Source organism: Rhinoderma darwinii, chromosome 13 (assembly GCF_050947455.1).
Source record: "Rhinoderma darwinii isolate aRhiDar2 chromosome 13, aRhiDar2.hap1, whole genome shotgun sequence".
In the NCBI taxonomy this organism is placed as follows: domain Eukaryota; kingdom Metazoa; phylum Chordata; class Amphibia; order Anura; family Rhinodermatidae; genus Rhinoderma; species Rhinoderma darwinii.
Window position 1 is genome coordinate 47063252 of NC_134699.1, and position 13923 is coordinate 47077174.

At 43.5% G+C, this 13923-nt stretch overlaps 1 protein-coding gene across 3 annotated transcripts in view; it reads left to right on the forward strand.

Annotated features, from left to right (window-relative positions):
* The first annotated feature begins 266 nt into the window (after nucleotides 1-266).
* MXRA7 (matrix remodeling associated 7) overlaps nucleotides 267-13923 on the forward strand; it is a 36209-nt gene continuing 22552 nt past the window's right edge. The window contains exon 1 of one of the 3 annotated variants that reach the window (XM_075846716.1): nucleotides 267-778. In XM_075846716.1, the coding sequence (XP_075702831.1) occupies nucleotides 278-778 (501 nt within the window). In that variant the 5' untranslated portion in view covers nucleotides 267-277. The remainder of the gene's footprint in view (nucleotides 779-13923) is intronic. The other 2 variants (XM_075846717.1, XM_075846715.1) reach the window with 2 other exon arrangements.

The following is a 13923-nucleotide window of genomic DNA, read 5'->3' on the forward strand; positions in this document are numbered from 1 at the left end:
ATGATCATAGCAGCTGTCAAGGTTTAGTGCTCTTCTACATGAAAAACAGTAGCTTAGGAGGGACAACTAGCACATACTTTATAAAGGTTGTGTATAACTAACGCAATGAGGAGTAGACATAGACAATGGGCAGTTGTGTCGGTACTATATGAGAAATGGGTAATAACTAAGTGAACGGGGAGACATACTAGAGCTAATACTAAGATAGGGCAGGCTTGGAGGCTTCCTATTGCCTGCCTGCCTTATACTGTATGGGTAGGCGGAGAGATGCAGGGAGATGGATTCCAGTGGAAGAGGCAGGGCCAGGACAATGACAGCTGTTTTGTGGAAGGGTAGCTGGGAGGAGAGAGGATCAGTCATTACAGCTTCTGCCAGGAGACAGAACAAAAGCCTTCACATCCCAGACAGCATGGAGCAAGCCGGGGACTTCTCATTCACAATTCCCCTGATATTCACAGCTCTAGCAGTTATCCTTGCCACCATTATAGTCAAACTCCGTGCAGCCGGAGAGAAGCAGCCAGCTCAGGCTGCCCAAGAAGAGAAGAAGGAGACGGTGACAGAAGAACCCTCAGAGACAGAAGAGAAAGACAAAGAGGAACCTATAGCAGAGGATGAAGTGGGTGAGAGGACTGAGTGCGATGGGGCAATCCCAGTGGAGGAAGTTGGCACAGTTGAGGAGTCGCCACCAGCCAAGGAAAATGAGACCGAAGTAGAAGAATGCCCTGCTAAAGAGAGGACCCCATCCAGTCACTCCAGTCAAGAAGAGGAGGACAGTAAGGTAAGACATAATAACCCTACAGTAGAGTATTGCTTACACAAGTAAAATCCGCTGAATAGATTTATTAAAGTAAAACTTTACAACTGAAGAGGTTACGCAGCTGGTCGGGTCTTTTTCAACTACGTACGTCAGACTGGTGCCATTGGCAATGTCTATGAAGTTGTACAAAGTGGTGGCATCATCTCTGACCATTTAAATATTGACATCATTCAGTTTGGATTATCTTATCTGAACTTTAAAGTGTGGTATAAACATGACCAAGTACATATTATCTGAAACCAGCAACCATGCCAAGCTAACTTAAAATGGCTGCAGATGAACTTTCAGTGCCAGCGTGTAACTGGCATCCAGACGGTGCACAACTGTCTGTTCCCGCCCCGGCTGGTTGGCTGCAAGTGCATATTCATTTTCAGTGTGCATTGCTAATGGACAGGGTCTCACAATGGTGTTAGTCTATGCCCACTTTACCAGTTATGCCCCCCCCCCCCCACAAATGTGTTACTATTAATGTAGCAGGCTAGGAAATGATAAGAGAGGTAGTGTTAGCAGTGAAGATGTACATACGTAAAAGCAAACAACTTTTCCTCTAAAAAGTGGTAAAATATTCACTTTTTATTCGGTCGATACCTCACACGCAGTATACATGTGTCTTTGTAGCAGAGCTGAATTTGTTATTTAACTCTCTGGGGCTTTGTTGTAATAACTTTCTGAGTCACGCAGTCGATTTGATGTAAAATTGCCGGTAAACCGTAACATATTACCATGACTTGTGCCAGATCTGCTACATGTATATACTGTACTGAGCAGCGTATGTATACATATGTGTGGCAATATGAGCACCTGGAATGTGGCACCATTGTTATAAAGCTGGTACGTCTCGCAGCCCCTAGCAGCAGTCTCTCTGGCCTTGTTTATGTTGAATTCTGCCCTCTGGATTAGGAATTTTGGTCTCATACCCAGGAGAAGGCTCATTTCCTGTCCACATTCCTACCCTGTAACCCATTGCAGTCAGATGGCTCTGCAAGGCATTGCATCCCTCCCAGACCTCTACAGTATTCCGCCTCTACCATACGTTTTATCTAGTAATCCACCTATAGCTAATGCCACAAGGAACCCACTTGAATTGAAGCTGTCAATATATTATATTGGATGTGTGCAATGAATTGCAAACTGAAATCCCCGAGCATGTAAAAACAAAAATAATATATATATTTTTACCTATGGTGGCCATTGCATCTCCCACAGGGGTTGTCACCCAGATTTCCAGGATTCCTAAATGACATATCTACAACGCTATGCAGAATTACTGGATATGTCACTCCATAATGAGGGATATTTGCCATATAGAAGTCTGGCTCACAACTACTGTGGCTGCTATAATAGTCAGATTCCTTGTTGCCCAACTTTAGTAAGAATAAAATATACACCGACGAGCTCTTGAATTTTTTGGCGATGTAATATAGGCTGGAATTACTGTTCTATAATACAGAATGGACACTCCCAAATCTGGGTAGAGGTGTCAGATCAGAAGGCGCTTGACCCAGGTCCATGCGCCTCACGCATATGTTCTGGTGGCAGTGCCGGCATACATAATACAGATGTTTCGGCAGAACACAGATGCTTACATAATCGTGTCGGAGTTCGAGATGCCTTATTTGGGTTGGGTGTTGCACATTGAGTCATAGCTGTGAACTTAGACATAACTTCCAGGGGCTTTACTTGTATGAACTTCTCACTCGTATATACTGTCAAACTTTCCCCCCAATTATATAGACATCGATATGTAATATGGTTTGTGGTGTAATACCTGCCTCATTAGTTTCCATGCGTTATCCATTAGGCAGGTTTCCAGAATAATTTCTTTGATAAGTTTATAGGCACTGCTGCCAGTGAGTGACACCACTCAATCACCACATGCCTATAGAGATCCAGGGGTGTCGCCGCCAGCACATCCCCCCTTCATTTCAAATCATAAAGCATTGTGTACACTACACCATTACGGCAGTGCACCAACTGCTTTACAGACCCACGGTAAAGAACCAGAAGTACTATAGGTGCTGTTGTGTGGTGCCTCCATGTGGCACCATAATACGGCATGTGTTGGAGCATGCCATGTTTCTTTTTCTCATTAGATTTTTGATTAAAACCCTCTGTATGCCTCTTGCATGGGCATACAGGAAGCACACAGAGTTTTTTTTCTCTCACAAAATCTATGCGTAGGGGACCGTAGAATTGTCAATGTATCTATGATCCAGGGATCCTCAATATATCCATGTGAATTAGGCCTAAAGATGGACGATTTCCCATCCAGAAAATTAAGTTATCACTAGCAATAAACTAAGGCACTGGTAATGCTGCATGCCAGTGCATGTGTTATTTATTCATGCCAAACCTGTGCATACAGAGATTGGCGACGTTTCTGCCCCGTACAACTGGGCCTTCCTCAAGCCTTTTTAAGAAGATGCTGTTATCCATTATTTTATACAGTCTGTTGAACCAGGAGTGAGCCATCCCATGGGACGACTTTGTAGACTTTTTAGAGATGTTTAAATAAGAATGTTTGCTGCATTTTTTTCTATGCATTGGGACAATACAAAAAAATATTGGTTGTGAAAAACTTTGGAAGTGAGGTTGTTAGTCTGTGCATGGCTGCAGCCCTCACCTTTAAATGACAGCTCTAGTATTTAACATCCTATGCAGATTAACAGTGAAAAGGGTTAAAACAACTTCTCTGTTGTGCTGCCTATGAATGGTTAATGCATGTCATTCCCAAGTGAGTCATTGCAGCAGAAATCCAGCCTTACAAGGCAAAGATCCCCACTGGGTCTTGACTCACGATCATCCAGAATCTTACAAGTTCTCTTTTTCTACAACATGTAATAAATACATTTTGACTCCCTGTGTTTTCCATATTCTCCAGGTTTTCTAGCATTGTGACTCCTCGTGCCCTGTCCAGCTGCTGCATTGTGCCATTGTACTTTGTACTTCCTAGTGGTGGTACAATTGTACTGTCATGAAATCTGTAGGCCTTCTCATCGTCCGTCCTTGCAATGGGACCCAGTCTTATCTGCAATTTGCACAATTTGTAGTATTGCTGGAACCTGCCAGAGGAAATAAGCAGATTACAGACTGGAAAAGCTTAAACCATTTAATCTTCACTGCCAGCTAATTCCAATGACGGGAGGTTACTTTATGTGAGGTCAAAGAATGGCTAAGTGTATAATGTCTAGTGCCACCACTATAGCCTAGTCCTTTGAAAGATAACACATAACCCATCAATGTTCCGTGTGTACGTTTCCAAAACAGATTTATTATATTTGCTCTGCTGAGTAAAAGTAAATATAGGACACTACACAAAAAGCGAGACAAATGGTAATACCCATGCTACCTAGCAGATCTGCTGTTTCATGTGGCTGCATAATTGCTACCCTCCTGACAGGGGCGTAACTAGGCCCCATAGCAAACTCTTGACCGAGGCCCTCCCCGGGTGCCACAAGCAGCCCCACTTATAAATAGTGCCCCCTGTAGAATGTGCCATATAGCCCCCCTGTAGACAGTGCTATATAGCCCCGCCTATGGACAATGTCACACCCCATTTGTAGATAGCGCCCCCACCTCCCCCTTGTAGATAGTGCCATACAGCCCCCCTGTAGATATCGCCATAAAGCCCCCACTGTATGTAGCACTATACAGCTCCCACAGTATATAGTGCCACACAGCCCCCTCCCTTGTATATAGTGCCACACAGCCCCCCCCTTAGTAGAAAGTGCAGCACAACCTCCCCCCCTTAGTAGATAGTTCCACACACAGACCCCTGTAGATTGCGCCATACTCAGCCCCTTGTAACTAGTGCCATACAGTTCCCCCATGTTATAGTGCCACACAGCTCCCCCTTGTGTATAGTGCCACACAGCCCCCTTCCTTGTGTATAGTGCCACAAGGCAATGGTGCATCCAAGATCAGTACATAAATACAGCACCAGAACCAACCTCAGTACATAAACACAGCACCAGAACCAACCTCAGTACATATACAGTGAAGGAAATAAGTATTTGATCCCTTGCTGATTTTGTAAGTTTGCCCACTGTCAAAGACATGAACAGTCTAGAATTTTTAGGCTAGGTTAATTTTACCAGTGAGAGATAGATTATATAAAAAAAACAACAGAAAATCACATAGCCAAAATTATATATATTTATTTGCATTGTGCACAGAGAAATAAGTATTTGATCCCCTACCAACCATTAAGAGTTCAGCCTCCTCCAGACCAGTTACACGCTCCAAATCAACTTGGTGCCTGCATTAAAGACAGCTGTCTTACATGGTCACCTGTATAAAAGACTCCTGTCCACAGACTCAATTAATCAGTCTGACTCTAACCTCTACAACATGGGCAAGACCAAAGAGCTTTCTAAGGATATCAGGGACAAGATCATAGACCTGCACAAGGCTGGAATGGGCTACAAAACCATAAGTAAGATGCTGGTTGAGAAGGAGACAACTGTTGGTGCAATAGTAAGAAAATGGAAGACATACAAAATGACTGTCAATCGACATCGATCTGGAGCTCCATGCAAAATCTCACCTCGTGGGGTATCCTTGATCCTGAGGAAGGTGAGAGCTCAGCCGAAAACTACACGAGGGGAACTTGTTAATGATCTCAAGGCAGCTGGGACCACAGTCACCAAGGTCCCCCTGCTCAAGAAGGCACATGTACAGCCCGTCTGAAGTTTGCAAATGAACAGCTGGATGATTCTGAGAGTGATTGGGAGAAGGTGCTGTGGTCAGATGAAACTAAAATTGAGCTCTTTGGCATTAACTCAACTCGCTGTGTTTGGAGGAAGAGAAATGCTGCCTATGACCCAAAGAACACCGTCCCCACTGTCAAGCATGGAGGTGGAAACATTATGTTTTGGGGGTGTTTCTCTGCTAAGGGCACAGGACTACTTCACCGCATCAATGGGAGAATGGATGGAGCCATGTACCGTCAAATCCTGAGTGACAACCTCCTTCCCTCCACCAGGACATTAAAAATGGCTCGTGGCTGGGTCTTCCAGCACGACAATGACCCGAAACATACAGCCAAGGCAACAAAGGAGTGGCTCAAAAAGAAGCACATTAAGGTCATGGAGTGGCCTAGCCAGTCTCCAGACCTTAATCCCATCGAAAACTTATGGAGGGAGCAGAAGATCCGAGTTGCCAAGCGACAGCCTCGAAATCTTAATGGTTTACACATGATCTGCAAAGAGGAGTGGGCCAAAATTCTATCTAACATGTGTGCAAACCTCATCATCAACTACAAAAAACGTCTGACTGCTGTGCTTGCCAACAAGGGTTTTTCCACCAAGTATTAAAGGGAACCTGTCACCAGCATTTCACCTATTAAACCAGCAATACCTGGTGGTAGTGGGTGAAAAATCATTTCGATATAACCTATAATTGTCTTCCTAGTCGGCTCTGTAGCTTTAGTATTCAGCTTTTTAGTGTTTCCACACCATATGCTAATGAGCATAAAAGAGTCAAATCTTCGTTTGAAAAGAGTCAGATCTTCCTTTGAAAAGAGTCATATCTTCATTCCTCAAGTCTTTCCGAGTTGACCCAGCCTCCTTACTTTTGATTGACAGCTCCTCGCCTTCCCCCGGCACACAAAATCCTTGCTTGTGCATTGATGTCCTCTTCTGGGGTGTGCGCACAACGGGACACCGGATTATTACGATAAAAAGCGCAAAATGTTTGCAGATCGTTATTTACAGTCGGAGGAGGAGTTTAGGAGAGGGGATAACGGCAATGAACTTTTGATAGCAGCGGCCAGTGAGGGATAAGTAAAGTCCAATAGGTGAAATGCTGGTGACAGGTTCCCTTTAAGTCTTGTTTGCCAAAGGGATCAAATACTTATTTCTCTGTGCACAATGCAAATAAATATATATAATTTTGACTATGTGATTTTCTGTTTTTTTTTAAATATAATCTATCTCTCACTGGTAAAATTAACCTAGCCTAAAAATTCTAGACTGTTCATGACTTTGACAGTGGGCAAACTTACAAAATCAGCAAGGGATCAAATACTTATTTCCTTCACTGTATACATCCCCAGAACCAAACTTATTACATATATACAGCACCAAAACCAATCTCATATGTATATACAGCATCAGAACCAAGCTCAGTACTTACATACAGCATCAGAACTAAGATCAATACATATATACAATACCAGAACAAATACAGCTCAATTTAGTGCAACCCCTGCCGTATAGGTTTGTACGGCATAAAACTACAGGTCCCAGCATGGCCTGAACAATGGTGAGGATATGATGGGAGATGCTGTTTCACAAAACAAAAATCATATCCTGATCATACCACCATCAACTAGCTGCAGATCATACAGTGACTACAGTGCTGATTAGAGGCAGAATAAGCATTTACATTATGTGGCTCACCAGTGACGTCTCAGATTCTAGTTCTTTTCTTCTCCCTCCGGTCCAGATATCTATGATGGATTTCTACCGGCCATGACCCATTTCTGCAGTTTTCTGCTCAGATATCTTCAGCTTCTCACTTTTAAAACATTTCTGCACCTATAAACGAAGTTAAAATTTTCAACACCTCTAAATATAATAAAGTGTCATACACTGTGTCCCTGATTATAATAGTATCATACACTGTCACACACACACACACACACACACACACACGCACGCACGCACGCACGCACGCACACACACACACACACACACACACACACACACACACACACACACACACACCGTGCTCCCTGTAGATAGTGCCCCCATAGCCCCCTGTAGATAGTGACCCCAATAGAGCCTCTGTTGATAGTGACCTACATAGAAGCCCCTGTAGATAGTGTCCCACATACAGCCCTCTGTAGATAGTGCCCACATATGGACTCCAGAGCTACAAGGCAATAGTGCTAACCACTGAGCCACCGTGTTGCCCTACACATGGCTTCCCTTATAGCTAGTGCTCCACATATAGCCCACCTCTGTATATAGACTCACATATAGCTCCCCCTGTATATAGTGTCCCACATATAGCCCACCCCTGTAGACAGTGCCCTACATATATCCACCCTGTAGCTAGTGCCCCACAGGTAACCCACCCCTGTATATAGTGTCCCACATATAGCCCACCCCTATAGAAAGTGGCCTAAAATATAGCTCCCCTATAGATAGTGCTCTACATATAGCCCACCCCTGTATAGTGTCTCACATATAGCTCCCCCTGTATATAGTGCCCCACATATAGACCCCACTGTAGATAGTGGCCCACATATAGACCCCCTGTATATAGTGGCCCACATCCCCACATATAGACCACCCCCTGTAGATAGTGGCCCACATCCCCACATATAGAAACCCCTGTAGATAGTGGCCCACATATAGACCCCCCCTGTAGATAGTGGCCCACATCCCCACATATAGACCCCCCTGTAGTGGCCCACATATAGACCGCCCTGTAGATAGTGGCCCACATCCCCACATGTAGACCCCCCTGTATATAGTGGCCCACATATAGACCACCCCTGTATATAGTGGTCCAAATATAGACCCCCCTGTATATAGTGGCCCACGGCCCCACATATAGACCCCCCTGTAGATTGTGGCCCACATCCCCACATACAGACCACCCCTGTAGCTAGTGCCCCACATCCCCACATATAGACCCCCCCCTGTAGATAGAGCGCTCCACTATAGATAAAGCCACTCACAGCTTTATGAGAAAAAAACCAAAAAAATGTACATACTTACATGATCCCGTTCCCACGCTGTGGCAGGTTCACTGGAGCTGAACGACGCGTCGTTCAATGACGCTGATTGGCGGGGCAGAATGACTTGCCCCGTCAATCAGCGCCTTTCAAGCTCGGAAGCGGCGCGATGACCTCATCGCGCCGCTAGCCAATCAGCGTCATTGTAAGGCGCTGAATGGTCGGGCACTCAGCGCTAATGCATGTATTTGGCTGTCGCTAGCACCGTGGCCCCCTCCGGTGCTAGCGACGCCTAGGCGCATGAGAGGGCCTGTGTCGCCCGGCCCATACTTGTTGGAGGCTCTACGGCGCAGGCCCCATAGTAGCGGGGCTGCCGCTGTAGCAGCCATAATGGCTGCTAGTGGCGCCACCGGGCATATGGGGGGGAACGTGTTGGCTGGCGGTACGGGCCCCCTCAAGCCACGGGCCCCGTAGCAACCGCTATGGCTGCTAATGCGGTAGTTACGTCACTGCCCCCTGAAGACTCAGGTTGGGGGCAAGTTACAATTTGCTGTACAAATGTGACACAAAGGCTGGAAATCCACTGCAGATAGACATGATATGACCACCCAAAAATCATGATTAGCCTACTGTTGTGTATCCTTGTTAGAAATGGCACATGGTAGGTTGGGGGCCATTTTACAGATTTTGCATTAGGGCCCAGGATCTTCAAGTTACACCTCTGCAGTCAAGCATTATAGAGATCAATCTGTCAACTCTAACAACCCCTACTAATACAAATGAATAAAGGGATTGTCACGGATACACATCCAATACGTTAATGGAACCAATAAATAGTAACATACTATCAAGCAAGCTGGATTAATATCTTTTATTTTATTATAGTACTATTTATTTTACTATATTAACAAAGCTTCCTCCAAACCCTTTTCAGTTAAGATGAACATTATCAATTTCCTTATAAACCATGAGTGGCGAATTGCCTTTTAAGAGCCACAATAATGAGTAGCTGCCATTCACAAGCCTCAGTCATAGAAACAGGCATAGCAGCACATTTTTCATACATTTTTCATCTAAACACCCCCAGACCTAGCGATGCCAATGACCCCTAAATTGTCCCAAATTGTAGTACTCGCAGCAGAATGTCCCGACACTTGGCAGAGATGCAACCTACACAGTGGTGCCACCCTACAGATATTCCACATTACAATGTCCATACAGTAGTGTAAGCAGAACAGTAATGCCAGCACATCAACACAGAATAGCCCATAGCATTGTGCCTTCACATGGTAGGGACCACATACGTAAAAGTGCCCACAGAGTAGTTACCGCTACAATAATTCCCATAACACTCTTATGTTGTCCATGTTCCAGTATTGCTCTCCACTCTACTAACAGGAACTTACATGTCAGTGGTCAATCAGCATCCCCTTGGATGTAATTATCTCTTTCTGTGCCAATCTGTATGGTCAGAGACTGGAGAAGTCCAGCTGCCATGATCAATGTCTACTATCAGGTAAGCAGTATGATACCCGAAGTGCGAAAAATCCTTGACTTCCCTTAAATTTTTGTCTCTGGACACATTTGTCATGTGGTTGGAAAATTAGGAGCCACAGGAATGAGATCCATGAGCAACAAGGCCCTCCCTGTTATATACGCATTTGTTGGATAGGCAATGGCAGGCTTGATACAGTTGTCAAGAATCCTAGAAAACATGAAGGAGTATGACATGAGGGAAAAATTGGATGAGAATGGAGAAAATTAAACAATGGGGAGAAGCATCTCAAATATGATATTCTCCCAGGGGCGTAACTGTAGTGGTGTAGAGAGTGCGATGGCACCCAGGCGCAGGTGCCTGAGGAGTCCCAAACGGTCCCTCTTGCCCATATGAGGAATCCAGTACTTTACATGAAAAGTAATAGTTGGGTGGCCCTGTTACAGATTTTGCATTGGGGCCTAGGAGATACAAGTTAAGCCTTCACCATTAGGCAACTGAAATGAGATAGACTTTACACAATTATATTGAATACTGTTAGGGGATCACCTGCCAGTTGGCTGCCTACCTTCGTAAATCTTATATTTCTTCCTCCTCATCTGAAGAGAAGATAACCACCAATGCCAAGGATGGCAGAATGTAGAAAGATCTGGGAAATATGGAGAGGAGAAAAAAGATTGAGATAATGATATATGAGTGATATAGTACACAGAGTTGGGAATAGGCTATGGTCGGTCATATAGCTGTTGACTTTAAGTGTCTCACCCAATTTTTCTGTCTGTCTTGTACATGCACAATGAACATGGTCTACCCGCTTGTTTGTCATCAGACATTTGGTCCAAACTATAATAAACCTGTAATTTGTCTATAGCTGATCTGCCCTGCCTCAGTGTGTATATATATCATTGTGTTCTACAGGTTATCTCCCTTACCACCCTGATGTAATATACAATAGATCACCCCGGCATTGATGCTATCTTGTTTCCTGTCAATTCCTTTTTTAGCAAAGTCCAAAAATGGAACACAATATGCAAACAGATGTAAGATTAGTTGGTTGGACAATGAGTTGGATTGTGTGTTATAAATTCATATGGCATACTCCTGCATTCAAAGGCTGGGGCTCAGAAAGTAAAGGGCCTTTTACACCGGCCGATAATCGGCAGATGCAGCGAGCGCCGATCAACAAGACATCCTTGATCGCCGCTCGTTTGCTCCTGTCACACGGAGCTATGGATCGGTACGAGCGGTCATTACTCCGATCGCCCGTCCCCATATGTTATTATCATGTCGGCAGCGCGTCTCCCTGTTTACACACCAAGATATTGTTCCGTAAACTATACTATTTTACTTTTTTAAAACGATACGATCTGCTGATCGCTTTCCTGTTTACACAGGGCAATTATCGGCAACGAGCGTTCTATGTCTGCCCAATAATCGACCAGTGTAAAACCCCTATAGTCAGTGTCATGTATAATGATCATGATCTTTTACGCGTCTGCAGCAGTATCAGCACCAGGTAAACTTGGGTAGATGTACTCACCGAGGTCCACATACACCTGCAGCCCACCCTTCCCGTCTGACAGCACATACCACAACATATAGAAAGTTCACTGACATCTGGCCAACAAAGCACGAAAACCATAGGATTGGGAGTTAAGTGTGACTGGTAGGAAATCCATGTGGCAAAACAAGCTGGAGGGCCTGCATCAGCAAAAGGAATATGGTGATCCAGCATGTGGATCTTTAGGAATAATTGGTGCCAGTTGCAGGAAACATTTACCAAGATACACCAAGGACTTTTGTGTAAGCCTAAGGGTATGTTCACATGCTTAACCAAAAACATCTGAAAATACGGAGCTGTTTTCAAGGGAACACAGCTCCTGATTTTCAGCCGTTTTTTAATCAAACTAATGTTTTTCGCTGCATTTTTTACGGCCATTTTTGGAGCTGTTTTTCTATCAAAAACGGCTCCAAAAACGGCTCAAGAAGTGGCATGCACTTCTTTTTACGGGGCGTCTTTTTACGCGTCGTTTTTTGAAAATGAAGCGCAAAAAAACGCCTCGTCGGAACAGAACGCCGTATTTGCCATTGAAATCAATGGGCAGATGTTTGTAGGAGCTCTGCTTCCGATTTTTCAGACGCTTTTTCGGGATGTTTACCCTAACCGTGAAAACTACCCGCTGGAAGAAAGCGGTTAATGGAGGCTTCCCTTTCCTATACTGTGATGATTACTGGTTTCTAAAAAAAAAGTGTGGACTGTTTTGGCTCTTGTTTTTTTCTTTTTCTCTGATGCCAGCTTTGTGTTTAACGCTCATTACGACATTTTTCAGCTATATGGCAGTCCTGTGTTTGTGATCAGCCTGTTTATAGCACGCATTCCTGGAACTTGTAAAGACAGTTGTCACTTGTTGACGGAGCAGATTCTTGATCAAATATCTTCAACAGCATACCAGCCTCCAAAGCATCAGGAGGACTTGAAAATGTTGACTACTGTCCAAATTAGCCAGTTTTGCACCAGTTTGCTATGATCGATTTGCATATATAGATTTTGCTGAGACTCTTATGAATGTTTTTTTGTATGAACTTTCAGTGTGTTCATTTAGAGTTTTAAGTTACAGGCTATTATTGTATTTAAACCTTTTTTTATTGAACTTGCCAAGGATATTATGTCCACCTCCGACATTAGTCCAAACAATTTCTGTAGTCATGTTCTTATTGATTTTCACCCCTTTATTAATAATACATCAACTTAAGTATTGTAGATCTGTAGTAGCGCCACCAACTATGATGCATCATTTATAATACTGGTCTTGGCTACAGAGTCCGGACGTGACTGCATCGTCTGCACCCTCTATAGTTATGCCTCCCCTGTTTGTAGTCCTTTGTATGTCTTCTATGGTTTTTTAATTACGTTAAAAAACCTTGCAGTAGTCCCTGAGAAGTTTTCCCAGATATTAACCTGCTAATAAATACAAGGATTCATTGAAATCAAGTAACAGCTGAACACCCACGTACAATAGCAGAGGAACAGGGTGAACTGCATTGTGACTACCAGGGTCATTATTCTTTAATTCTATCAAGACACACATTGTGTAGTATTCAATGGAAATTTAGATGAAAAAGTGAGCACGTACAACTCAAAAAGCAACTTGGAAAATATAAGAGGAATAATTGTTATATAAGAAACGTGGCATTTTCAATGTCTTGATTTAATAAGCAGTATAAAGTATACATAGCTGGGTGATTCCACATAGGTGTGCCACAAAAATCCATAAATTACGTTAATTACATTATTAAAATTATAAAAAAAATCCATAAATTATATTCATTACATAATTACAATTACATAAAATTCCAGGCAAGATTAGATTGAAACAAGTTGGGCAAGTATTCTTTGATACAGAATAGACAAAGCGGTCCATGCATGTCCATATGGAGTTTCAAGGTTGGACTTTACGTTATCACAAGAAACCATGAGCAACGATAATCTAGAATAAAAGGGACCTTGGTGTGATGTCTGGATTTTATTCAAGCATCAACTTCTCATTGCAGAGTTTCCATATCTCCATTTTTCATTTTTGTAAAACATCCCCTGTTGTGCACGTTCTAATGGTTTATGCAGGGTCCGACGTGCTCAAAAAATGATCATAGGATTTTCCGCTGGGCCCAGATTTGATACAATAGATCTTTACTTGTTTGTGAGAAAAATATTGTTAAGACTATGGCATGATGAGAAAGAGGCAACGACAACGGTACAACGACCTATCTTCGACTTGGATTTAGGGGCAACTTTGAGTCAGGAAGATCTTCCTGCCTTATTGGATCTAGAAGGGGAACAGGGCAATCTTGGCGAGGGTACCTAGTTCTGTGAAACTAAAACTAAGAACCTAATCCCCAAATTCACCAATTTGAGAAATAAGAGTA